The 25,786-nt window shown below is 41.0% G+C and overlaps 1 protein-coding gene across 1 annotated transcript in view; it reads left to right on the forward strand.

The window, feature by feature from the left end:
• Positions 1 to 772: 772 nt before the first annotated feature.
• The window catches only part of JMJD1C (jumonji domain containing 1C), a 159,153-nt gene continuing 134,139 nt past the window's right edge, over positions 773 to 25,786 (forward strand). Inside the window, exon 1 of the mRNA XM_064429944.1 lies at positions 773 to 1,087. Within this exon, the coding sequence (XP_064286014.1) occupies positions 947 to 1,087 (141 nt within the window). The 5' untranslated portion in view covers positions 773 to 946. The remainder of the gene's footprint in view (positions 1,088 to 25,786) is intronic.

The following is a 25,786-nucleotide window of genomic DNA, read 5'->3' on the forward strand; positions in this document are numbered from 1 at the left end:
ATGGACCACGGGGGAGCACCTGGTCCAACCTCCCTGCTTGGCACGGCTGTCCTAGACGACGTGGCACAGGGAATGTCCAGACAGCTCTAGAGTATCTCCAGCGAGGCAGACTCTCTGGGCAATCTCTTCCAGTGTCATTGGCACAGTGAAGAAGTTCTTTCTCTTCTTCTGGTGGAGCTTCCAGTACATCACAGCAACACCTTGCCTGTGCATCGTGTCCTATTCCCTGTGCCTGTTGCTTTGTGTCCCATTCCCTGGCGCCACCGGGAAGAGCCTGGTTCCATCTTCCTGGCACCCCGCCTTGGCACATTTATGTACATTAATGAGCAGGGCGTGGGCGAGCCCGCGGCGGACGGACAGCCGCTTCTTCCACCGAGGGGAGCACCCCGGGAGGCCGTGCCGAGCTCCCGCCCTGGCACCGGAGGCAGGGCGCGGGTACCCGCCAGTGTCAGATCACCGCGGGGCTGCTCTCGGGGGGCGGCAGGTGAGGGCCGTGTTGCCCCGGCCGGGGCTGGGCAGGAGGCGACGGGACGAACCCCGCGGGGTCGCGGTGCCAGCCCAGCGGCCGCGGACTCTTTGCCGCGCTGCGGCCGCTGCCCCGCGCTGCCTGGCGGAGGGAGACGTCGCGCGGCGTCGGTCGCCATGGCAGTGGGGCTGCGTGGGCGGAGTGGTCGGGGCCGCAGCGCGGCGGGCGGGCGCGCGCGGGAGAGAGGGAGGGAGGGAGGGAGGAGGTGAGGGAGGGAGGGAGCGCGCACCCCCGGCCCGCCCCCGCCCCTCGCTCGCTGTTTGTGTCGGGCTGTGGCGGCGGCGGCGCGGCCGAGGGGCTCCGACCCTCCCGCCGCTGTGAGCCCGAGAGCCCCGCGCCCGTCCCCGCCCCACGCCCGCCATGCGCGGCCCCTAGAGCAGCGGGCTCGGCGGCTGGTGCGGTGCCTGCGCGGCGGCGGCCATGGCGGTGGAGACGCGGCCGGAGCTGGTGGGGAAGCGGTTCCTGTGCCTCGGCGGCGAGGAACCGCCGGAGAGCGGGCGCTGGCGGGCTGGGGTCATCCGCGCCGTGTCCCAGCGGGACTCGCACAGCCCCGACCTGGCGGTAAGAGCCGCGGCTCGGGCCGGGCCGGGGGCTGCGGCGGGGGGCGGCGGGCCCGGCGTGACACGGCCCCGCGGCCGGCCGGGGCAGTGACGTGGAGCCGGGGGTCACGGCCGGCGCCAGGTGCGGCGTGCGCGGCCGGGAGCCGCGGGGACAGGGCCGGTGCCCGGCCTGGCCGCCGGGGACAATCGGGCTGCCCTGGAGCAGCGGGGGAGAATGCGGCTGCTCCAGGGGAATGCAGCACTGTCCGGCCGGGGCCATCGCGCTTGTTATTAAAAGAATGTCATTGTTTCCCTTCCTTTCATGCCCGCTGTCAGTGTTTTCCTAAGGGGTGTAGGAATGTGCGTGTAGGTTAGCGAGGGAGCCAGGATATGTGCTCCGTTGTGCTCAGACACACTCTCGCCGTGGGGGGGAAACACGGCCAGGATTTCCTTGGCTTGGCGTTCTGAATGCATAATCTGGAAAATGGAGTTTTATTGTGCTCCCCGGACTTGGTCGTTATATTGTTGGTGAATTCCGCAGTCACAGGAGTGCTGTGCTACCTCTGTGCTTGTCTCCTGCCATGTTTTTGTGTCGTTTAGCGCTTCTGGAAGCACATTTAAAAATATCACGACTATGTAAATGGGCATTACGTAGGCTGAAAAAAGGAATCACCGGACTGCGCTGGGCAATCCATATTGCTGCTGGCAAGGGGGAGGCGTTCGCAGCCCGGCACTGATCGGGCTGGAATGTTGCCTTTTTTACAAACTCATCAGGCAAACAATTGCCTGGCATTGGAGATTATCGATTGCTTAGTTCGAGGAGTGTGAATCACAGAATTTAGAACTCTTGGTTTTGTTCGTTCCAGACTTCAAGCTTTGTTTCAAAAACAGAAAGTGGACTTGATGCTACTTTTTTGCTATATTCTGGGTTAGTGGTTTTTTTTTTTTTATTTATTTATTTTGTTTTGGTTTTTTTTTTTTTTTTTTTTTTTTTTGGCATGCTGTTCTGGATTTTTTCCCATTCTCCAGCTATAATTCAAGGAGCCCTTGAATTCGAGCTCATAATTCAAGTTCATGCCCTTCTTTATGAAATGGTTTGTGTTTTCAGCCTTTGGCTATATGTGAGAATCGTCTAGAACACTTTATTTTTAGAACCTATTTTGGATGTTATTCTTGCAGGGTAGTCTCTAGAATCTATATACAGTTATGGAAACACTGAGTAAGGTTTAAGGAGGTATTTACTAACATTTACAAGTCAGACCCATAATTTGTAAACTCTAGGGGCAGAGCTGACATAAAGAGAGAAAGGCATTTCAGGGGCTGTGTCTGTTTTGTTAAATGCATGCTGCCGATTGTAAAAACTTGTTCCTCTTCTTGACTTTAGTGTCTGTTTTTCTCTTTAGATGCTCTTTCATTACAGTTGTTGGTAATTTAAGGAAGAACTGTGGGGTTACAGCTGGTTTTTGAGGCAGGATGACTAAGGGCATGCTTGTGTGTTGTAGTGAAGCACCATTTGCATAGATGCAATCTACCTGAGAAGCAGGATGGATGCTCCAGCGTTTCAGCCTGGGTGCAGTGCAGTGCTAACGTGGCCATGTTCCTTCTGGTGCTCAAGATAGCTGCACAGCACTGCATTATGCTATGTAGATACACTCCTAGGCACCTGTGAGTGCTGGAAGCCTGGGAAGGTCTTGAAAATAATTTCTAGGTCTAAAAAGACATGCAGTAGTAGTTAACTACTGGAACATCATTGCCCTCTTTAAAGTGCAGCATTTGGGGTTTGTGTTATGTGTTCTCTGGCCCCAAAGCACAAAAAAGTGGATAGAGGAAAAAAATGATAAGGTTTCTTTAAGCAACAGGTAGGATTCTCTTTCTGCATTTATAATGAACATTAACTTCTTGTTAGTCGCTATTTGCTAATGTGATGATCCTCTTGCCCTGCCCCCAGCAAAGGACAGGGATGTTTTTCTGTGAGCCCTGTTCTATGTGTGCTATCCTAGCTGGAGTATCGACTGCTCTTATCCTTCCTTGGCCTTTGTTTTGAGGTGGCCATCCCTGTAAATAGCTCCAGACCCTTCTGCTCCCCGTCTCTCGAGGGAAGCAGTAATTCTTGTTGACAGTTTCATTGCTGCCCACAGGGTGCAGTATAAATATGTTGAAATAGACTTTTTGTCAATTTCGTGTTTTCCTGGTCCCACCAGAGTGGGGTGGATGAATGAGAAATGCAGAAGCTGCCCTGAACCCTCCACAGGACAGGAGGAGGGCAGCAGTGGGCATTTTCAGTGTGAATTGGAACCGAGTTACCTCCTAATCCTGGCTTTGGAAGGAAGTGCTATTTGCATTGACTTTGTGTCTTTTCTTCCTGAGTGAGTGTGAACCCCCCAGCCAATTTCAACAATTCAAGAACAGGGAGATGTTTGAGAAAGAATGCCTTCCCCTAGTCTGTGAAAGCTGACACTGAGAACCCCCTCCCCAAAAACCATAAAAGCGAGGAGGTCATGGCATTTGGTGTTCTCCTGGAAGTGAAGAGGGGATCTCCAGCTGGCCAGGCAGCGTGCACCCAGCCTGAAAGCAGCTGCAGCATGTGCTGTCTGTCTTAGCAGCAGTCAGAGATAGGTGATGGGCTGATGGAATGAGAAGGTGGCTTTGAGGGCAGGACAAAGAGCTGAGCCTTAATGAAGGTGTGAGAGCGAGCCTCAGTGTGTGCTGGTGGGAATGTATGGACAAATGGGGAGTTTTATGGGCTGCAGGAGCTCCAGGAGACATGGGCAAGTTTAGAGGCAACTGATGTAATTAATGTTAAGTGGCCACAGGGCTTATAGGAGCAAATCCAGAGGCACTGAGCTTCATTAGTTCTGCTGTAAACAGAAGTACTCATTAAGTCAGGAACTCCAGACCTGAAGGCTGGACTAGCTGCTCTCCACCTTTGAGCAGGGAAATCAAGAGGCCAGTTTTCATATGCTGCTAAATTTGTTTCATGATTGTATTTTTATAATAAATTAATTATTATTTTCATAGTTGAAATTATTGTCCTGGTAGGAAAACATAGGAAATAACTCAATTGTCTAGTATTTTCCTCTTGCTAGATCTCCCCTACTCCATTAGTGTACTTAATAAAGTAAAAAGTATGTTAAATAACTCTTTCCTTTTACTTTTCATGATTGGAATATAGCTGATATGCAAGATCTTTTTATAATGTATTTCTTTACAAAGAAAGAGAACACTATCAAAGTATCTTTTCTCCCACTGTTTTCTAAAAATTTTGCCTTCCTCAGCTTTCCTATTAATTCACCACTAGTGGGGAATATGGTGAGAGCAGCTGGCACTGGTTGTGAATGCTGTTGGTCTCCTGAATATGAATGCTCTTGCCATTACATGAGACCCTCCATGCCAGGATTTGGAAGCTGTGCCTCTTTCTTAGACATCCTGTAATGCTGTAAACACCTGCCATACAGGTATAACGTGTGCAATGTAGAAAATCTAATCCAGGAGTTTTCTTGCTGGTTTCCACAGTCTGAGCTTTATAAGTTAGACCTCTTGGTCTTTCTTTCTTGGACATTGTTGTTGCATGCAGAGCGTTTGTTTAAAATCAAAGCAAGGACAGAAGTTTGATATATGTGTTTGTGTGTATATCTGTGTGTGTTTCACAGCCATTGAGAGAATTCATAACTATTTTTCAGCTTCACACCGAGTGTTGTTAGAGGAAACTGGGAGCTCTGTTTTTCCTTCCTTCTAACTGCCTGGAAAGGCTTGTGTGCTGCTCTGATTACAGTGATAACTCTGGGCAAATAAAGAAATGGCCAGGAGGAAAGAGGTGGAGTCAATGCCATATGATCTCCCTGGTCTTTACTGTCCCATAAGAATTTCTTTCTGGGCCATAGGTTGCAAACTTTTGATGTAGTGATGAAAGAGAAAATGGAAGTAAACTTTTAAACATACATTGTGCTACTCTATAGTAAAGAAATCTCTCATTAATTTTAAAACTCTGAAATCTCAGTAATTTGTAAGTTCGTGTTTATTGATGCATGAATTTTTCTGCCATGATGCACATGGTTTGGAAGACAGCATAAAAATTGAGTTGTAGTCTTTAATGCATTATGATAGGCAGACTGACATCTAATAATTGTGCATAGGGGAATATATTGTGGCAATAAATCACCAGATCAGATACTCTTCATAAAAGCCTGAATATTAATGATGGTTTGAAGCAGCTGTGTGATTTTTATTTACAATGAAGTCAGTAAGATATAATAGTGTAAACAATACACTAATACTTTTGGTGAATTGTAGTTTTTTGGTAGCTCATATTTGGTAATTTACAAACAGTCAATTGTTAAAAATTCAATAAGTCTGGTAAAACCACTTGAAGATAATATCAGCAGATTGTGTATCTGTTTTAACTGAATTTGCCTCCACTTAAAAGTAAAATGGAAGTTTGCAAAATGTAGTGAACATTTACCACTACTGTGTTGCAGTTAATATGAAAATAATTTTAGGTAATTGGAAAATAAAATATATTTTAGACAAATAGTCAAAACCCTGATTAGTTTCTCAATAAATGATGAAGTTGAATTTGCCTTCACTGTGTGTGGAGCTGCTCTTACCTAGTCTTTTTACAAGCTGTAATTGTTTTCATCTCCTGCTTCTGCATTCCCAAAGTTTATGAATGGGATCTGTCTTTGTCATAGAGGCACAGAATCGCACTTCTGTAGGTTACACTTGATTTCTGCCTTATATCGATTTTTAGTGCAGTGTGTTGCGTCTTGTCCTCTGTTCTCCTTTTGCTAAGATGGTATTATAAAGAGAAGGTGCATGTGTTAATTTTTTGAACACATTTGAGCTGGTCTGTTGAAAATGGCATTTCTTTTTTCATTCCTTACTATTGAAGTATGTGCTCTACAGCTTTGACTTGTTAGCCTTGATATAGACTGGAAGACACAGAAAAATCTTCAGTAAAATTATTGTAGAAAGTAAAGAAATAAATATGTTTTACACTCATTGTGTACAGCTTGTTGGTGGTTAATAGAATTTAAAAATTCTGTATGTTTCTGTACTAGCATCTGGGTTAAAGATGAAGAGCAAGTTGTTGGTGAGGATCCTGTCACGTTATTTCTTTCAGCTATTGGGAATGACACTAAAGACATGCCAGAGTTTATCACATCACTGCCGCCTCTGAAAGAAGGAATGTTGTTGTAGGATGTGTTTTGAATCTGGTTTGAAAGGAGTGGGAGAGCTCAAAATGCGGCAGGGATTTAGGCCATTTTCAGTTGTTTCTGCTGTTCTGTATCAGTGTTGATGCCAACAAGAGTCTTCTAAGTTTGGTGTGTGTCAGCTGGGCAGTCTTGGCTAAGCTGTAAAGAAAACTTCCTATTTCCTTTTGTGTTTCTAGTAAGGTTGAGCTTGTCATCCTGTGTCTGTGAATGTCGCCTCATCTGTATTCCAGAGATACTCCTTCCTGAACTGTCTCTTTCATAGCAATTTGACAAAAAGATCAAACAGAGGAGTAGTGCTATGAAATTGACTGCAAGGATTCAGTGCTTTATACCTGCTCTTCCCTCTTCACTTCTTTTACTGAAAGAAACCTGAGTATGTTGTTGATCAATAAGTAAATGTTCCTGCCCTGATGGATTTTGAGTAAAGTTTGTTTGAATGTCAAGATTGCAAAGAGAGTTTTGGTGTACTGAGCTAGGGACAAACCATTTGTTGCCTAGTTGCAAAGTAAGCAACAGTGAAGAAAGTATGGAAAAAGGAAGGTTTTATCCTGTTGGTAAATCTTTCAGGAGGCTCTTAGGAAGAGATATCGATATTTTCTTAATAAAAAAGTTGCTTTTGCCTTTTATATATTTTGTATATAAATACTGTATTATTCCACATTTGCGTTACCTCAGATTTTTCTTTTTCTGGAACTTTGTGTGAATCTTCAGAGCTGTCTGAAAGCATGGCCTAGCCATCATAAGGACTTGTGAAAAATTAGCAGCTATTTTATAAGAAGCCATTCTTCTTGTGCACCTTCCAGGATCTCTGAACCTGCTTGAGAACAGCAGAACTGTTATTTATTATCAAATAGAATGAATTATAAAAGTGATGCTTGTGAAATTTGCCCAAAAATCAGCTCAGCCTTCTTCTAATCCTACTATCAGTGATCTGTAGAGATGCTTAGTTCCATCAGGAGTCTTGAATCTTTACTGGGATTAGGTTTGACGTTCCCATTCTGTTGGACTTGGTAAACTCCTGCTGCTTTTGCTGAAAAACAGCAAGCACAGATCATCAGAGAAGTTCAGCTGAAGCTGGCAGCGAGTGTTTGTCTTGGAGGAGACACCTTATGATGTTATACCTTTGCACCACTAATTTTCAATGTTATAAGACAGAATGAGAGCAGGGGATCCAGATGTGCATCAAGGATTTTGCTGTGTTTTGTTTTCTAGTAATTTTCTTTAAAATATTATTTTATTTAAAGCAGCTGTTGCAGGGTTTCAGAATTAAGGAATGAAGCAACTTGATTTGCTCCTGAGGAAGTTAGTTTCATGTGCACACAGCAACTGGCTTTGAGCTAATTCCTGTACCCTGTTTGGAGCTTCAGGGGCACAGAACATGCAGGATGAGCATTAAAAATGTCTAGCTTGATCCTCCAGTGGCAGTGTTTTTAGAAGTTTTGAAGACTGTGGTTCCACAGACATTTCTCTTGGTGGCACTGCTGGCTTAATTTTTTTTTTAACCCTGAACAGTTTCCTGATCCTTCACCATGTGGCACTTGAAGCAGTTGTACTGAGGTTGGATGAGGTGGTGTGGGATCAGGCCGAGGGCAGGAGCAGCTACCTAAGGTGGAATTGTGTCCAGGAGAAATGTCTCTGCACCATGGCCTGAATGAAGTTGAAAACTGACTTAAATACCTTTGAGGGTTGTATGCAATAACTAGTAGATGTGTTCAGTTGTATTAATGATACTTATTCACCTAGTATGAGTAATTTCTTCTTTCAGCTGAATAAAGAAATAAATGTTCACAATAGCGCATGACACGATCATTTGATGTCAGCTGATGCAAGGCTTACAAAAGCAAGTTTTGGAAGAATAGATGTGAACTAAATGCTCTCAGGGAAACCTAGGCATCCAGATCTATGTTAAAATGCATAAACCTCTGATGACTCAGTAAAGTGTTGCCTATAACACTTCTGCACCAAGGAAGATCTTTTTGAGTGTTAGCACTAGAGCTGATGCAGATGTTGAAATGATTGCAGCGAGGCTTCACTGCAGGTAACTCAAGTAGACACTGCTGACTTATTATTTGGGTTGGCTCACCATGGTTTTAGTTTTTGGCTAAGGGAACCAGGGCTCTTCAAACAAATGATGGTTTAAAATCTGAATTTTGATTGCTCTGTGGAAAAGAGAGCACTTGCTGAGTCATTGCCAGGTGATCCAAGTCAAATCTCTTCAGTCCTGCATGTCTAGTGAGGAGGGATGGAAAAGCTATATTTTGGAGGAGTGTTGGCAAGGACAGTTCATTTTGAAACATTCCTCCAGCTGATTTCCTTATTTTTTTGTTTTTCTTGGCTTCTCTTTTTTTCCTGAAACATGGAATGTAAATTTACTACCTTTAAAAAACAAACATAGCAGCCCAAAAGCCAAAGTCAAGCAAAGAAACCTGTTGGGGTAATGATAGAAAATACATGATCTAGACTGTTCAGTCAGTATAGAAAATCCTGGAGAAGGAAAACCAGAAAATGGTATTGAAGTCTTAGGCTGGAGTTTCTCATTAATCTGTACTTTTTCTTGTACCCTAATTCTTCCTACAACATAACTTGAAGACTTAAATTTTTCAGCCTTGGTCTTCATCAAAGATGGGAGCAGGAGTGTCCAATCAAGACATGGTGCAAGCAGCTTTTAGAGGGCAGGTTAATGAGTTTTAGGCTGGAGACTCTTGGTGAGATTTAAAGAATTAGGAACTAACAGTGATATAGTTGCCAATATTTTAGTCAGAAGTACAAAAGCTGATATAGTTGAAGACTGAATGGAATGAGGTACTGTGGCCTTCAGAGATACTGTGATGATTTATTGTCACACCTCTACAATTCTGGCACATGGCTGCACTTCCTCAGTGGTTTGTTACAGGGATTTGGAGCTCAGGGACTTCATCCAGCAGAGGTCTTTGAGGTTGGTAGCCCTTCCTGGGTTTGTCATAAATGAATTAGTGGGAAATCTTTTTGAATCTCTGTGAAATTCTCAAAATCCTGTGACAAAGAAGGGTCAGGCTTTACCTGTGGATGCTACTCAGGATTCCCTTCTGTTGTTTCAGGCATGCTTTGCTCCCTGCATTGTGAGGTACAAGTCCACAGTCACCCCTTGTTTGCCATTCATGATTTTTTTCATTATTTTTGCATGACACTCAGGATTTATTAGCTCTGCTCTGTGACATCATATTTGTCTCCTGGAGCTTTGAAATGTGGCAATTTTCCTTCACTGTTTCTTAACCCAAGAGAAAAGGAGGTATCTCTTCTGTCAGTCCCTACCAACCCTTTCCAAATAAATGTCTCTTTGAACTAGATTATTCCAAAGAGTGCAGTTTGTTTGCTTATCTTCAATGGCTCTCCACCAAGATGTGTATCTTCACATGATTCCCTTTCTGCAGGTTGTTCTGAACAGATTTAATTTCATACTGTCAAGTTAATTTTTTTTTTTTTGGAAATGAGCTAATATTATAAATGAGTTTTAAATTTTAAAAAATGCTTATTTCTTCACTGAAGTATATAGTTGATTTTAGTTTTAGTTTTGGTAATAAAATTGTCTATTGCAGGTGCATTTACATTTAGTATACCCAGATGTTGGTCAGACCTTGGTGGTAATCTATTGAACAGCAGTTAAGCTGAGAGTAAGTTTTAAAAAAATGTGGAGGTGATAATGAAACATTTCTGGCTTGCTAACTGTTAATTCAGGTGTGCTGTCCTAAATACACCTGAACCTCCTATATATTGTCATATTTAAACATTTTTATGTAGGTCAGAATGTGATATGTGAATATTTTTAGACAATGTCATGATCACTTCTCAATTAAATAGGTAGCTTTTCTGTGTAAGGGTGTACTTACCTCTTTCTGTGTGATCTTTTAAAAGAGATAATACATTTTGACTCATTTTAAAGACAGTTCAATTTGTTTTTATAAATAGAAAATGTTTCAAGTGCTTTGTTACTTTGTAGTATTTTTTTCCTTTAAAAGTATGTAGTCTAAATTAATCCATTTCTTTTGTTACTGATTGCTTTTTACAAGATTTCAATTTAGTGAGTCAGGCCTTAGACTGTAGAAAATGAAAAATCTTGTTTAATAAATTATTCATTGACTAACTTTATGATTCCATCAGAGGGTTTCTTTTAAAACTGAATGTAGTACTTTAGTAAATGATTGTAAAATTTTTTATATTTAAAATTAAAATATTTGGCTTTCTGTTGATGCTTAGAAAAGTGGCTTGCTGATACCACTTAAATAGTTGGGTTTTTTTGTTTTGGTGATTTTTTTGGATTTTTTTGATGTGGTTGTGGTTTTTTTTTTTTGGTTTTTTTTTTTTTTTTTAGTTCTGTAATATTGCCTTTTCAGGTAAAGTGAGATGTGTGTGCATACCTTGGCATATTTTTCCCCTGTCACAATTTTTTTGACAGTAAGTTTTCTGATATCTGATTTAAAACTTATTTTTATTTTAACTTTTAAATGCATTTGAGCATGGCTCATGTTTCAATAACATGGCAAAACTGATGGCTGCTCAGTGGCTTAGTTTCAAATGTGATACACAGGGTACAAGTGTGAGGTTATATTTTATAATATATATATTACTTTTCTGCTAGAATAATGGTAGAACTTAATAGGAATAGGGCTCTTCAGTTGATTCCTCTTAAATGGAGGGAGTTTGTATCTCCAGAGGGTTCTTAGGTTTGTTGGCTGAAGGAAAAGGACTGCATTCAATATCCTCTTACGTTCTTGTCTAAGATGTGTTTTATATTATGGTAACTGCCCATTTCCAGGTATCTGGAACCTGTGTTCCAGGAATGTTTACTGGTGCATTTGAAAGAGTTTAAGGCTTTAGCTGACATAACCAATTAATTCTATGTTTATGTTTTTCCTTCTTTTTTACAGAAGTCTAGTTTTGGTCTTGGTCTGCACTTTAGGAAGTATGTCTTCAGTTAAGAAGAGGACAATATAAGGATATGCAGAATGGCTCTCAGGAATCTTAGGATTGAGTTAGCTAGTGTTTGAAGGCAGGAAAGAATGGAAAAGAACTTAAAGAACTTTTTTTTTCCTTCAGTTTTTTTTTTTCTTTTTCCCTGAATACTTTTTTTATCAGTTCTTGAGCTCTTTAATCAGAACTCCCTATGAAAAAAATCCAGGCAGGCACATACATGTAGGCACAGAGTTTGTGGTGATTGGGATGGGGCTGGGCTGAGCCTCATCCCCAATGGGGCTCAGCTGTGGAGGAGCAGGTGAGCAGCACTGGATTAATGAGCCATGGAGTGCTGAGGTGTGCTGAGCAACCACCAAAGGGAGCACAGGGCACACAGGGGCACTGCATCAGCATGAGGCTATAAAAGCTGGGCTGAAGAGCAAGATGGGCAGACACCTGAAGCCTTCTGAAGTGGTGAGATATTGCTCTGTATAGGTTGAAGCTTTCTGAAATTGTACGGTTATACTCTGTGTTTTGTGGCCATCTCAGCTGTGATGTGTGCTGCGACACATACACAAACCAGAAGGTATGGGTCAGTCAACAGAGGAGGGGACTCTGATGGTTTGAATGCAGAAGTCCATATGTAGTTTGATGTAAATTGACAAAAGGAAGGCTCCTCCTGTCTGCATAAAAGGCAGCATCCCTTCCTGGGAGGCTTCTAGCTGCTCTGGGTCCATTCTCTAACACAAAGAAATATTAAGAAAATTGTAAACAAGTAAAGTCTAAATGTTGAAGTTCAGTACCTGAATTGATAGCTTTACTCAAATCTAGTGGTTTCTTAAGCTCAGGAAATAAGGAGATCTCAAAAAGCATTGATTACTTCAGGTCAGAGCAGAGACGTGAGGCTGGTATTGCTGTGTAATTAATTACAGCTTGGGCCATGTGCAGTTCTTGTTCCTAAAGCTGTCAGTTTGGTATTTCTTATGTCACTTGTAGAACTGAGGGGGGTTTTGTGGCTGTTCTTAATTGCTTTGTTTACTTCTCTTTCCAGGACATAGCTGTATCTGCTTGTTATTTGTCAGCCCTTGGCTGCAAAGGGAGACTCACTCATAACACAGCAGGCATGTGCTGCTCTTTTGGGACTGTGTGTATAGGACAGAGCCTGAGCTCAAACCTCGCTTAGAACTGCAAGGTTTCTGGGATAGAGAACTATAGGCTGGTGGTCTGAGTACTGTGGATAATGACACAGCAGCATAATTCTGGGAGTTAGGAAAGTTTCTGGAAAGTTAGATCTTGGAAGCTGCTTCCTTAAAACACATTGTGGTGGAGGGACATGGTGCCTGATAGTGTGGTGGGTTTTTGACTACTTGTGGCACACAGAAAAGTGGTTTTGAGTGTGTCTGTGCTAATGCACACACATTTTCTCTGAATATGTGCTGCTTGATTGGCTTCCCTTGCAGCTGACTTGTTTTAGTCTCAGATTTTAAATAAAGCTGCTGTTGAATTCCTTTAGTTATGAGAACTCAAACAGATGGGTAGCCTTGAAGGGGATTAGTTTATCAGATGTCTGGTAAAGTGCAAACTCTTTCTGCAGCTTTATCCACCTTCAGGCTATTCAAGTGTGAATATCAATCTTAATGTCTGAACCAGTGAGGCTACAGAATTAACCTTTTTCTTTAGTGTGGGGAAGTTGGTGGTTTTTTTCCCTTTGGGCCTTAGAAGACAGTGATGTCTAACTTAAATATGTGTTTTGCTGAAAGCTACTTTTAATTAATACCAGGTGTTTTTTTTCACCACATCAGTATTCCATACCTTTCTTTATTGGGCCTGTCAGCTGGGCAGTGGCAGCATGAGGTTTGGAACTGCAGGCCTGCCTATTAGGCAGCCAGCCAGCTCATCAGTACAGTGTAAGGATTTGCAAGTCATTTGTTTTGCAAGCCTCATAAGAAATTCATTTGTGGGCAGAGACATCCAGATCCTCTGAAATTTGTCAGTAGCTGAAAGTTAATAAGGAAATCTTGACTGGAAAACATACTTAAAAATTATATATATATATATACCTAGAAACAATAGTAGAAAGTAATAAATTTGTGTGGTAATGATACATTGCCTACTAGTATTGGCATTTATGGTGATAAAAACTAGAGATATTAAATAAGAAAATTGATATATCTGGTTTGCAACAGAAGTTGAAAAATGCTGCTGTAGTACTGGTGCCATGGACTGCGCAGGCCTTTGCTGTGTTTTATTGGCATGGCTGATTGGGAGGGGAGAGCTGAGGGGTGGGCTTTGTGCTCTGTGGCACTGGGGTAGTGGTGCAGGGTGGTGTGGGGAGCACTGGCCATGGACATGGGGCAGTGTGTGCTCAAGTTGTGCTTTGAAGTCTGTTTCTCTATTGGTTTCTTCTGTGTAATCCTTTCATGTGTTTTCTAGCACTACTGACATTATTTAAAAGGGAAACTACTTGCTCAGATACTCTGATGAAAGATTTTTATTAACGATCTGGAAGAAAATGAAGTCCTGTTTTAGCAGTCATGCCAAACAGGTTAACACTTTGAAGGGTGGTTAGCCTGTGACACTGCTTTGAGGTCTTTAACTTCAAGTGTATGTGACTTATGGGAAATGCACTCCTGGGGAAAAGAATACAATTAAAATTTTTCTACAGGTTGCAATTTGCAAAGAAATCTTTAAACAATTTCATAGAACACTTATTGTCACAGTCATTGCAGCTAGAAGGCATTGTCGATGTGCTTTGAAACGAGTGCTGTTAAATAATATCCCCATGCATCTTGCTGTGTTCCATGTTTTTTCTTACCTTCTAATTTTAGAACTATCGAACCAAGGTAGCCAGCATGAGAAAACTGGCAATGGAAAGTGTTATGCAGAGAGAAGGTGTCTTAAAATAGCATATTAGCCTGAGATCTTTCTGAACATGAGTGAAAATTATTGACACTGCTTTTAATCTTCTCTCATCCTGTGCAAAGCACTTAATCCTGTTTAGCACCAAAGCTCCAAGTCTGTTTAGCATCAAAGCACCAAGTCCTGTTTAGTGTTTCTTGTACCTTACCTACCCTATATGAGCTATATTTTAATTTCTCCTTAGACCATATCTCTTTATTGCATTTTGCTATGGTTAGAGTACTTCAGGATTCTCATAATCATCAAGTCCTATCCTCACAGTTGGAAGACTCCAGTAAACCTCCTTTCCCTCAGGAAATAAGATACAGTTAGCTAACTAATGACTTCTATTTTTATTGTGAAGATCAAACCTACTGAAACTACTGATGTCTCATTTAAAAATAAAATATAGAAATGCTTATGGTAATGGTAGATGGTTGCACAGATCTGTTGGCTCTTTGCTTCTGTGGGCAATAAATTGATTGAGTAGTGGTATATTTTTTGAAGATCATCTGACAGGTTGGGCTGGTTAACTTCAAAAATGGACTTGTGCATATGTGATTTTGTTTGTCTGAAGGTAAGACTGAGATGTTCCAGGGTAAACAGACTGTGTATTGCATGATAAACTTTGGCCAAGTCTGTTTTGGAATTGCTGAGATTACGGTTTCTGTATCCATGCAACTCTGTTTACTTTGTAGGACACTCTTTGACCAAGGTAGGTGCTGTGCAAACGCAGAGCTAAAATTGTCACTGCTACAGAGTTTCTGAAATCCAGAGTGACAAGGAGCTGAAATGAGGTTATAATGATGTATTGTTTGTGTCCTGCAGCCCAACCTTTGGGAAGTCTTTTGGCAGGGGAGAGTAGGAGACATTTTTGAGGTGTATAGCAGAGTAGCTCTACTGGAGTTTCTCAGTTGTCTGTCAAACATGAAGGATAGCCAGGGATAAAACTCCAAGGTGGCAGGTTGAAATGGAATTTTCTTTTTTTTCCCTTTCCTTTTTTTTTTTTAATGTAGCCAGTGACAGGTTCTAAGAATGCATCAGAAGTGGGATTTGGCATTTTGTAGCTGAGTCTGAAGTCTTTGAAACCAAAATCCCAGTAAGTTACATGAATAAAGGAAGGAGGCAAAATGATGTAGAAAAGACAGATACTGTCATTATGAGTGATTATACAATTACTGCATAACACATTGTGAGGTGCTGTGTGTGAGCAAAGTTCTGTGAAGTCCAGAGGAAAAAATGATGTAATAATTGCAAACCTAGGGGAGGACTTAAAGATACATAAGGGTAAGGACCTAGAAGGAGATTATAGAAACAAATAGTATTGGGATGAACACTGCAAGTTTTGTCTTAAGCACAGTATGCTTGAGGTGCAAACTCTGCATGTTAGTATCACTGAGGGAGTTTTAATGGGCTTTGTGACCCTAACCATAGGATTGTGCTCAGCAGTCTGATTGAGCTCCTATTAGAGGTATATTCTGAACTTATTTCCCCTCAGCACAGAGAATGTATTCTTCATTTCTATCACACTTCTTTTGTTTCTGTGTACCAACTCAGGAAATAACTTCTGAAATGGATTAAACTCATGACTTTTGCACTCTGTGCATATAATTTGTGGTCTAGGAAACTAAGTGGTAAGTGGAATGAGGTATTTCTAATGAAAGTTTAAGTGAATACTGATCTCAAGGTTTGAGTGCTCCCTTTTCAATCCTAAAGGCTTTAGATGTTTTCCTGATGATTTAGTCATTGACATCTTGATGACGGAGGTTAGTAGCAACTTGAGTTGCCAGCAGGCTTTTTCATATATCACTTGTGATGCTAGTTGTGTTTTATGTTATAGATGTAGCAAAGACCCCTTGGTTTTGACTTCATTGTAGAGGTTTTAATAATTGTGAATGACAGAAGAGTTGAGTAATAATCAAATTAACCTGGATTGCCCAAACACGTAACAGTTGAGATCCTTTTTCTGTGAGGAGCTGACTTGATTTGTCAAGATGTCAAATTGGTCATAAGCCAAGCTTATCACTTCTGTGGGTTGCATCAAGAAAAGCAGAAGAAGTGCTCCATATGTTCTGATCTGTATTCATTCAGTTTTGCCTAACAAAATTTTAAGTGTTAAGTAGGGTTTGTGACACCCCCTTGTTTTAACATTTCCAACCTGTAAAAGTGGTAAAACATGGTGAAATCTGGACTGTGCTGTTATTAAATGCCCTCAGGATTAAGTTCTTAATTCTTCCACAAGAGGACAACCTAAGGGAGTCGCAAGGGGAAGAAGCAGCATTGGTGTGCTTGCAGTTCTCTGAGACTCTATGCTTTTTGATTTGGGAGGGAGTATTTATCCTAATTTGATAGATTTGGAACTACTATGAATATTTTATATTGACCAAGTTATTGGAACGCTTAACTGTGTGAACATATTGGTTTAGTTTAATGGGAAGGAGGAGGTGGAGGTGTCTAGGGAAAATAGGCAGGAACAGAAAGAATTTTGTGTCTTGGCAAAGAATTTGAGTGCTGTTAAGCCAGTGACTGTGTTATCCCTTGTGTTTTGGGGTTTTTTTTCTTTGCTTTTTTTGGCTTCTTTGTTTTTAATTAAGCCTACAGGACTGCTGTTGTAAAAGAAGATTTAAAAAAAAATTTTTCCCCACATTTTCAGCTCCCACTCACAAGTGTGGGTTGTAATAATTCAAGCATTCGGACTGAGATGTAGGAGTCCTGAAAATGGGTGTGCCTGAAAAAATCAACATAGCCTTAACTATCACCACAAGATGTTAAAATAGACATTCTTTAGACTTTTTTCTCAATCTTTCTCTCATTGTGCTCAAAGAAAAACCTGTTTGGTTACAGGTTTCAAAAAGAATAATCTAAAGTATCAGTCAGTAAACAAGATAGAGCCAGTAGGTGATGAGCACTACTTATGGGTGACAGGGCTTTGTCCAAGAGCAAAATCATGTATGAATAAGTTCAGTTACAGCATCTGTGTCTCTGGAGGGAGATTTGCTGAGCTATGAGTGATACCAAAACCTAGTTCTGTAACTAAACCAAATTTTTACTTTTTTTCAATTCTGTGCTCAGAGAATTGGTAAAGTTTTTATGGCTTATGATGGGAGGGAATCTGCCTTTTTAAGGTAAAACCTTGGTGAACCTGCAGCTTTTGAATCCTGTGCTTAGGGTATGTGTGTATATATAGTAGGGTGTCAGTTAAAAGGGCTACTGAGGAGGGAGGTCATCTAGATTTAGTAAATGTGTTAAACAAAAATAGGAGCTCTTGAAAGATGGGCATTGTGTGACTGTATTAGAGTATAGGCAAACCAAGCTTCAGAGGTAGAGAAACCATTATTAAATGTTTTTCTGTAGGTGGTTGGTAAAAAACTAGATATGCTTTTCATCATCTGAGTCTTTGAAATAAAAGCAGTGGGGTTGAGGGGATGGGAGGAGGGAGTAAAAGAAGTGCTAAAATAAGTTTATTCTCCAGAAAAAAGAAAGAAAAAAAAGTTGGTTGTTTGGAACATGAAGAGGGGAGTAAAATTACTGAGTTTATGGCATTTTACTGAGTTTATGGTTTTTGGTGTTCACTGAAGTTTGTCCCTAGGCTCATTTTTTCAAATAAGTTTTGTAGGCTTCCCTTGTGAATAAGAGCAGAGAGGGCAGAAATTGTTATTTGCTGAATGATGACTTGCTCTGGCAGCTGGGTATTTCTGTCCTTTGTAAATGTCTCTTTAATGGGCTCCACTATTACTGTGGCTTCTGAGCTTCCATTAGGCACATAGTGCATTGGATGAGGAATGTTACATTCTGGAAAGTGCAGGTGCAAGGATTTTGATGTCTGTGTTGCAGAATGTGTTTACTGTGGTGGCATTAGATGTGCTGGCAAGTCATTGTCTGGCACTAATGTAGCTGCTAAGCTTTGGGACAGAAGCCAGCTTAGTATTTTGTGTGCAAGAGAACCCTCTAAAACAAAACTGTGAACTGATTCACGATCTTCTGTGCTAAATAATAATCTGTTTATTCGCCTTCAGTCCTTCTGATGTTTAACCTGTTGTTGTGCCTTGGCTGAGAATCCTGACAAACCCTAGGTTGCACTAACTTGGAGGTTTGAATGCTCAGGTATTGCTTGTGTTTGCATTCACAGATCACTCTGATCAACTTGTGTCTAATGTTTTCTCAGCTAGTCTTTGCCCACCTTTCTTCCAGGGTTGGTTTTGCTAATGTGACACTCTGGGCTAATAAATCTGCTGCCAGTTAAGTACCAAAACTCTTGAGTTTACTTAGGCAAACGAATTGCTGCACTCCAGATGCAAAGCAGCTGCAGATCCTGTATAATTGGCAATTGCTGGTAAATCCTGTTCTGGTTTATTGATGAACCTAATCACAGAAAGGAAAATCTAGGTTTCTTACATTAGAAATGGCTATTTATTGTCAATTCAGTATATAGCACAGCAAAATTCTGAGCCCAAGTGTTCAGGACTCTTGGCAATGAAAGTCATCCATTTAGATAACCTAGTAATAATCATCTCTTGAATAATTGAGGCTATGAAGCTTTATTGTAGGTTGTCTAGCTGGGTTTTCAAAGCACATTTAATGCAAGCATATTTTCCAGAAAGGGCATTTAGGCTTGATTTGAAGGTTCCGAGTAGTGAGTCCATTGTCCTTTGTTAGTGGTTAATCATTGCTGTTAAAATACTGTTGAATTTCCTGTTGAGAAGCACATCAGGGTGAATTTCAAGTCCTGTGATTCCCCTCTCACTGCTCTGCCACCTGACACCAAAATTGTCTAATGTTTTTGTGATTCTCACATTTGGTTCTTCAGCAGAAGCCTTAACAGATTGAAAAGTCCATGAGATCTTGGAATCCTCCAGTGCTTCCCAGAGGCAAGCTTGGAATTCAAAACAGTGGAATTTTCAAGTGAATAATGTGGCATGTTTAGTTTTGAAGCTTTTTGAAAGATACAAATCATCAGTGATCATTGGCCTGGTTTTCAGTCAGCTGTGCTTAGCATAGCTGAGAACTTATGGAAGAGATCTGCAGCCTGTTAGAAAGAAACTCAGTTCCTCAGTTCATCTGGGCACTATCTTCCCCAAACTGGAGCTCAAACACATGTTTGCTGTGGAACTTCCTGTTGCCCAGTCTGCATAATTAATTACTCGGGGATATAAATGTATTAGCATTCTGCTAATGAAAAGCTGTCTGGTGTAGCATTAGGTTTTTGTCATGCGAGAGCGTCTCAGATGCTGGCAGCACAGACAGCATTATCACTGTCTTCCCAGCAGATGATTTGTTTGGGTTATGCAAATATACTTTGCCTTCACAAACAGCAAAGGAGAAGAGCATCACATACCAAAGAAGTTTCTATGAAACTTCAGTACCTATCTATGTAAAAAAACTTGGGAGCTGCTGACTGTGCAGACTTTTTAATGATGATAAGAAATATTTATTCATTATTTTAGGCAGAGATTAAAAAGAAAAAAAAAAGAAAATTTTGAAGGAGCCCTAGTTGTGACTTTGTCATAGAGGCCTATTACTATCTAGTGTTTTTCTGTGAAGTATTTCTTGGTAATGTTTGCAAGTTAGAGTCAGATTTTTCTGTCTTTCTTAATAATTTGATTATATGGGACTAAATGGGTTTTCTTGCCTATTTTCGGTATTCTTCTACATCCTCCATTTTTTTTTAAGCATGCTTCTAAAAATGTGAGCCTCTGAGAGAGATGCAGTACTTTACCTCCAATCTCAGAAAATGTTGGGGAAAATGATTTTCTTGTTTTTGGTCTCTGATGTCCTTCAGAGTTTCTTTGAAGGAGTAGGTATTCTCTGTCTCTCACTATGGCAAGGTGCTGTAAATCATTGATGTCTCTGTGTCTCTGAAAGTTGGGCATTGGGCTCCTGCTGGGTTCCAGACTCGGTGGGAATGTTACCAGCATGCTTAACTGCAAGTGGAAGGGAAAAAACAATACTGTCTTAAGCACTTGGAGAAGTTGCCAGTTTTTCTTCTGGAAAAAGAAATGAGAGTAAGCTGTGCTGGTTTCTCAGCCTGAGAAAGAAGGGTTTTTTGTGCGAGTTTGTTTGGGGTTTTGTTTCTTTTTAATATATATCTATTAATATTTACTTTTTTTCCTAGGATATTTACTTTTATGCTGAGAGATAGTGAATTTCTACATTCAAATCCACAAAAAATTAAATACCAGAAAGAAACAAGCTAACACTTGTTAGTATCTTTTTGATGTGGTTGTGACTCCAAATTTATTACCTTTCTTGATGTACTTCTGTTCTAGAAAGTGGACCACCCTGTAACTCTCTGCAGTTTTTGCTGTAGAACTGACCTGGTTGGCTGTCCATCCTGACTTTTCTTGGTGTGGCTCTTATAATGGATTCTCTGCATGTGTTTTATTTCTCTGTCTTCAACATATTTCTTGTATGGGTTACTTTGAAACAATGTTGTAAATTTCTGAATAATTTGTGAATTTAAGAGCATCACAAAAAATCTTCTGTTAATGGTCACTTACCTTGTTGTTTTCCATCTTTACACAAACAGCCATTTGTGTGGGCAGCGTTCTCCACTTTGAGAGGCTTGCCAGACCAGGACCAGCTGTGATCAAATAGACCTTTTTTCTACAGTACATTCCAAACTATGCTACCCACCTTGGCTGAGAAAGGAGAGCGTGTAACTGGTGAGGTCCAGCACCAGGGCTGGACTCTTTATCTCCTCCTTGCACTGTGGAGCCTGGGTGGGGTGACAGCAGGGACACAGGATTTCATAACTCCAGTGCTGTGAACCAACTGCAGGAAGGACGTGGTGATGAAAATAGGGGAATTTGAGCACTAAAATGGCTGCATCTCCCCTTCCTGGAGCATCCTCACTTTGCTTCAGCACAGACATTTTCATCCCAATTTGCTCTTTCCTCATCTCACAGCTCTGAGACCCTGGCATTGCCTATCCTATTCTCTGACAATGGCTCTAGTGGGATCCAACCTTTTGCCCTGCAGATGGTCTTCCCTGTTTTCCTTTAGCCCTTTGTCCTCCTGTCAGTCTGGAAGCAGCAGTTACTCTGTATTGCACCAAGGAAGAGTGCACCTGAAAGGTCACATCAATACTCTTTGAAATGTCTGGATGGGAAAAAAGTACGATTAGCTAAATTGACTTGTTTAGATGGGAATAGAGGATTCCACCTAAACCACCAGTGTAGTTAAAGTAAAAATAAACTGAAGCAAACCATCCCCAGCCCCACCTGGCACTCACTATCTCTGCTGTACCTTGCTTATTAGTTATAGTAAGAACTGCTTATGATTGCCAGTTCTCTGAAGTGAGATGCAAAGAAATTGCACTGTCTTGGCATAAGAGGCTGGCTTTCACAGGGCTTTTCCCAGAGGAAACTTAATCATAATTTCTTCCTAGTGAGGGAACTTTGTTAGGTATGCATGATGTGCATTTCATTTCCCTCCCCAGTGTTATTGCACACTCAGATCTTATGCTTTATTAAATAGCATCTGTAAATTGTTTGGCATAAAACATTCTGTTTTAGAAAGACCTACTTTTAAAATGAAATGTTTAACTAGAAGAATTCCTTTTGAATTTTCAAACAGCTATCAGCATTAGAAGTACAGTATTGCTGGAGACATGTGCTGTGTGGTCTTGATATAAATGTATGAATTTCTCACTAAAAGGGAGCTGTGGAGCTATTACTGGTGTACTGTAGTATAATGGTCTCAAATGCAGTTGTGATTTAGTAAGCTGTACCAGATTTCAAGCTGTCTGCATTGCAGCCTTTTTGTTATTAATAGTTAATGATACTCTCTGTCTGTAAGCAGATCCTTGCTTTCAGCCTTCCCTCCCCCCTCAATCCTTAGGACATGACGTTTTTCCTCTTAACCGGGAGCGGGGGAATGGCTTTCAGAGCTATCAGGGATGTTTTGTAGGCAGTGTTGGACAGATTTTCCTGGAGAACAATGCGAGCTGCCCGGTCTGAGCTGTGCTGGGCTTGCCCTGGCTGGAGGCACGCTCACCATGCCGGCACCGATCGCCTCGCAGGGCAGCGCAGCCTTTAGCCTGCTGGTGACCCTGGATTATGTTCTTGTCCATGGCATGTCTGCAGCGAGTGCAAGGTTCCAATTATATTTGCCTCCAGGCGGTTCTCAAGAGATGCTGGGGGGAGGAGAGGGCAGGAAGAAGAGAAATCATTTGTGTAACTTAGAAAAGACTGTTTCAGGGAAGAAATCTGAGTTTCCAGTGTAATCCTCATCTCAGACTTGTAAATCACAAACACAAATCCAAAATTTGAGACTACCTCTTGGGTTATATATATTTTTTTTTCTTTTTTTTTTTTTCACAAAAGAAAGTCTACTAAATTGATCTGGTTGTGCTTTAAGGATAATTTAAGGAGATATTACACTGCTGAAAAAAACCCACAATTTTCATGTCTTGTACTTTGGAAACAAGTAAGACAGGAATGAACTCTGAACTGGAGCTTGGAAAATGTTTTATTTTGCCACGTTTTTTTCTTTTTTTCAGATTGAATAATGTCACCAAAACTGCTTGGCTAGTACATTCTTTTTCATTACCTCTCTGCTTGCCTGTTATCTCTTCAGTTTCGATTAGCTTCAGCTTTCCTACTGCTTTTACTGGTAAGCAATCTCTTTCAAGACCTGGGGACAGAGAAGGCGCGAACTCTTCACATAGTAGTGAATGGGAGATATTGTTGTGCCAAATTCATGACAGCATAAACTATAATTGAGCCATCAGTGAGACTTTGGAAGTGACTATTCATAGCTTGTCCTGCAAACAGACATTAAAGAAAAAAGCCATTGTGTTTACAGTTACAGCAGCAGTTCTGCAAGCTTAGGCTGTAATTTCAGTTAGAAGATTTTCCTAGTAAACATGTTAAAAGCAACTTGTGAGGAGAAGACTTTCCAAAACTTGGGAACTGCTTGGTCATAACTTTCATGTTGGTGTTCAGGTGACTGATAGAGTTGCTTATTTGCATTTTGAAAACTAATTCAAGTGGAAGGACGTTTGGTTTTCATTTCCAAAATATTTTCTTTCTTATACCCAGAAGCAATGCAAAATAGTGATTGACACCCTGTAGTGAGAGGTTTGGCAAGTTTTCATTAAGAGTAGCCATGAAGGACTGTATGTGGAGTCTTTATGTCCTTGTGCTGTTCACAAGGGCATAGAGGGCACTTGAAGCTGTCTGTATGTCCTGCAGTGCTTGGGCAGAGAGCTGGAGTGAACTCATTGTGTCTTATATTGGGAAGGTTTGTTCCAACAAACTGTGGCTACAGCAAGTGGTGTTTTATGTGAACAGCTAGAAACAGCTGCCTAGTGTGTGGCAGTGTGCTGGTTTGGCATTTTCTCTTCAGAAGAGATTTCTGTATCACTGGTGGGCCCCAAGAAAGCAGCAAAATGTCTGTGAAACTTCATTGCCTCTCTATTTGAAAATACTTAAATTTCATTAAGGTGTTGTGTGGACAGTACATTGAATGCTGTCAGTGGTCAGAACATTTGGGAGTCACTTAAGATAGATAAAAACTAATAAGGTCTAAGCACTTCCCTTAGTGAGATTTTATAGACTGTTCCTCTTGCTGAGCAGAACTCCATCTTTTTATTAGGATGCTCAAAGTTCAGAGGCAGATTTCTAAGGGAACATTTGCAGAAGGCTAGAGAGCCTTCTGTGGTAAGGTACCTCAAAGGGGAATACGATGAAAGAATTCAGATTGTCCCAGAAAGCCTATTTAACTTGAACCCAAATATTTATAAGCAGCATATCCATTCCAGATCAGTGGAACTTTCAGAAACATCAAGATGTTCTGTAGAAGGGGGGTTGTGACCAGTGATTTGATGGCTTTAATGGACGCCATCCATGATCAGTTTTTTGCCATCAGGGATTCTCTTTGCTTTAAGGGGAGACAATCAACCTTAAATATTATGAATTCTGTCCCAAGGACAATGGAGTAAAAGACCTCTTAATTGCAGGTTGCATTTTGCATTGGTTAAGACAGAGAAAACATGATCCTCTCATGTGCTATTGTATGTGCTTTGATGTTGCAGACATTAGTGTTACAGTGGCTGTGATTTGGAATTGAAGTTTGTCCCTAGGCTCATTTTTTGAAATAAGTTTTGTAGGATTCCCTTTGGATAAGAGCAGAGAGGGCAGAAATTATTTGCTGAACGATGTCTAGCAACAAAGTCTTTACTTTTGATTTGCAGGGCATTAACTTGTGACTTGTGTCCTAATCTAAACCGACTTCATTCAATAATAGGGCATGGAGCTGCTTTTTTACTTTGAGCAGCTTTAATTGTTACAACAGCTCTCCGTACCTTAGATTTTGATGTGTAGGAAAAAAGTAATCTGCTTTTCTAGCTTTACCTTTACCTATAGCAGTCCTCTGTCTGTATCAGTGCTTTTGTGAGCCTTCAGGCAAGGCAGTGTCAGGCTAGTGGTATTCCCTCACTTAGGGACTGTGGCTTGAGGGAACCTGTGGTGGTAGAAAGTCTGGGAAAAATTAGATTCATTCATTTTGGGTATAATAGGGATGAGGTATGTTAATACAAAAGAAAGGGAAGGAAATGCCTGCTGATTTTCAAGTTTGCAGTGCTGTCTTGAGCAATAACTGTGCAGCTAAGTGACTCAAGTTAGAATATACCTTGCTCAAGATCTTTATTTTCCTTGATAGTCTTTCAGGGGAGGAGGATCTTTACATGCCTCTTGTTTTTACAAGTTTTAAACCAGATTTCTGCATGTAGATTCTAAAGCAGCTTTTTTTATGGCTCCTTTAAGGTTGACTTGTAACCAAGACTTTGTTCATTTGTTCTCTGCTATGGCCCCAGTACAAGGAGTGGTATCAGTGAAGTAAAACAGGTGGTTAATCCAAGTTGTTTTTTAGCCTTACCCTGACAGAGATCTCAACGTGCTGATAACTGCTGTGCTAGCTAATGTTAAATAGAGGACTTTGAAAAACTATTTAAAAGAGCCAGAACTCTTCAAATTCTTCTAGAAATGCAGCAATTCTCTCCACAGTAGTAGAGTCAACCCAAATGCTTTATTAGTACCTTTCAATCACCCACTTAAAATAGAGTAATTTTACGATGAAAGATGATATTTTAAAGCCTGCCAAAGATCTGTGGGCCACATTATCTTCTGTTTCCACATCATCACACCATGCTAACCACATAAATTGGATACCTTCCAAGAGGGTTGAGTATCTTCACAGTACTCTCCAATTCTCTCTAGCAGTCATGGCAATTGAAAATTAAAACAACAGTGCATAAGAAGTCTGATCTCATGGGCAGATGGATGGCAATAATTCTTTTTTTTCTTTTCCTTCTCCCTCTTGTTTTCTAGGCAGAACAGTTTAATATTAAGTTGTACTGTCGAAATTCACTGGGGAAAGATTCACCAGTGCTTTTCTCAAACCATAGGGAGCTCGGTAGCAAACTTTGCTAGATTGTTCAGGGTATCAGTTAATGGCCAGAGCCATGCTTCAGTCTCTTGGTGTTGTGGATACTGGTATCACCACCGTGACAGATTTCCAGTCTGCAGTACTTTGCTGTTCCTCAGGGGATACTAGGTGATAATGCAATAACTCTCCTTTGAACAAATTTTCACTTAGTGCAAAACCAGGGAAAACTGTGGTATGGTTTACAGACTCAAATACTTCGCTTATTGCATGTCTTTGTGGTTAAGCAGCTCACA

Source organism: Passer domesticus, chromosome 8 (genome assembly GCF_036417665.1).
Source record: "Passer domesticus isolate bPasDom1 chromosome 8, bPasDom1.hap1, whole genome shotgun sequence".
Classification (NCBI taxonomy): Eukaryota; Metazoa; Chordata; class Aves; order Passeriformes; family Passeridae; genus Passer; species Passer domesticus.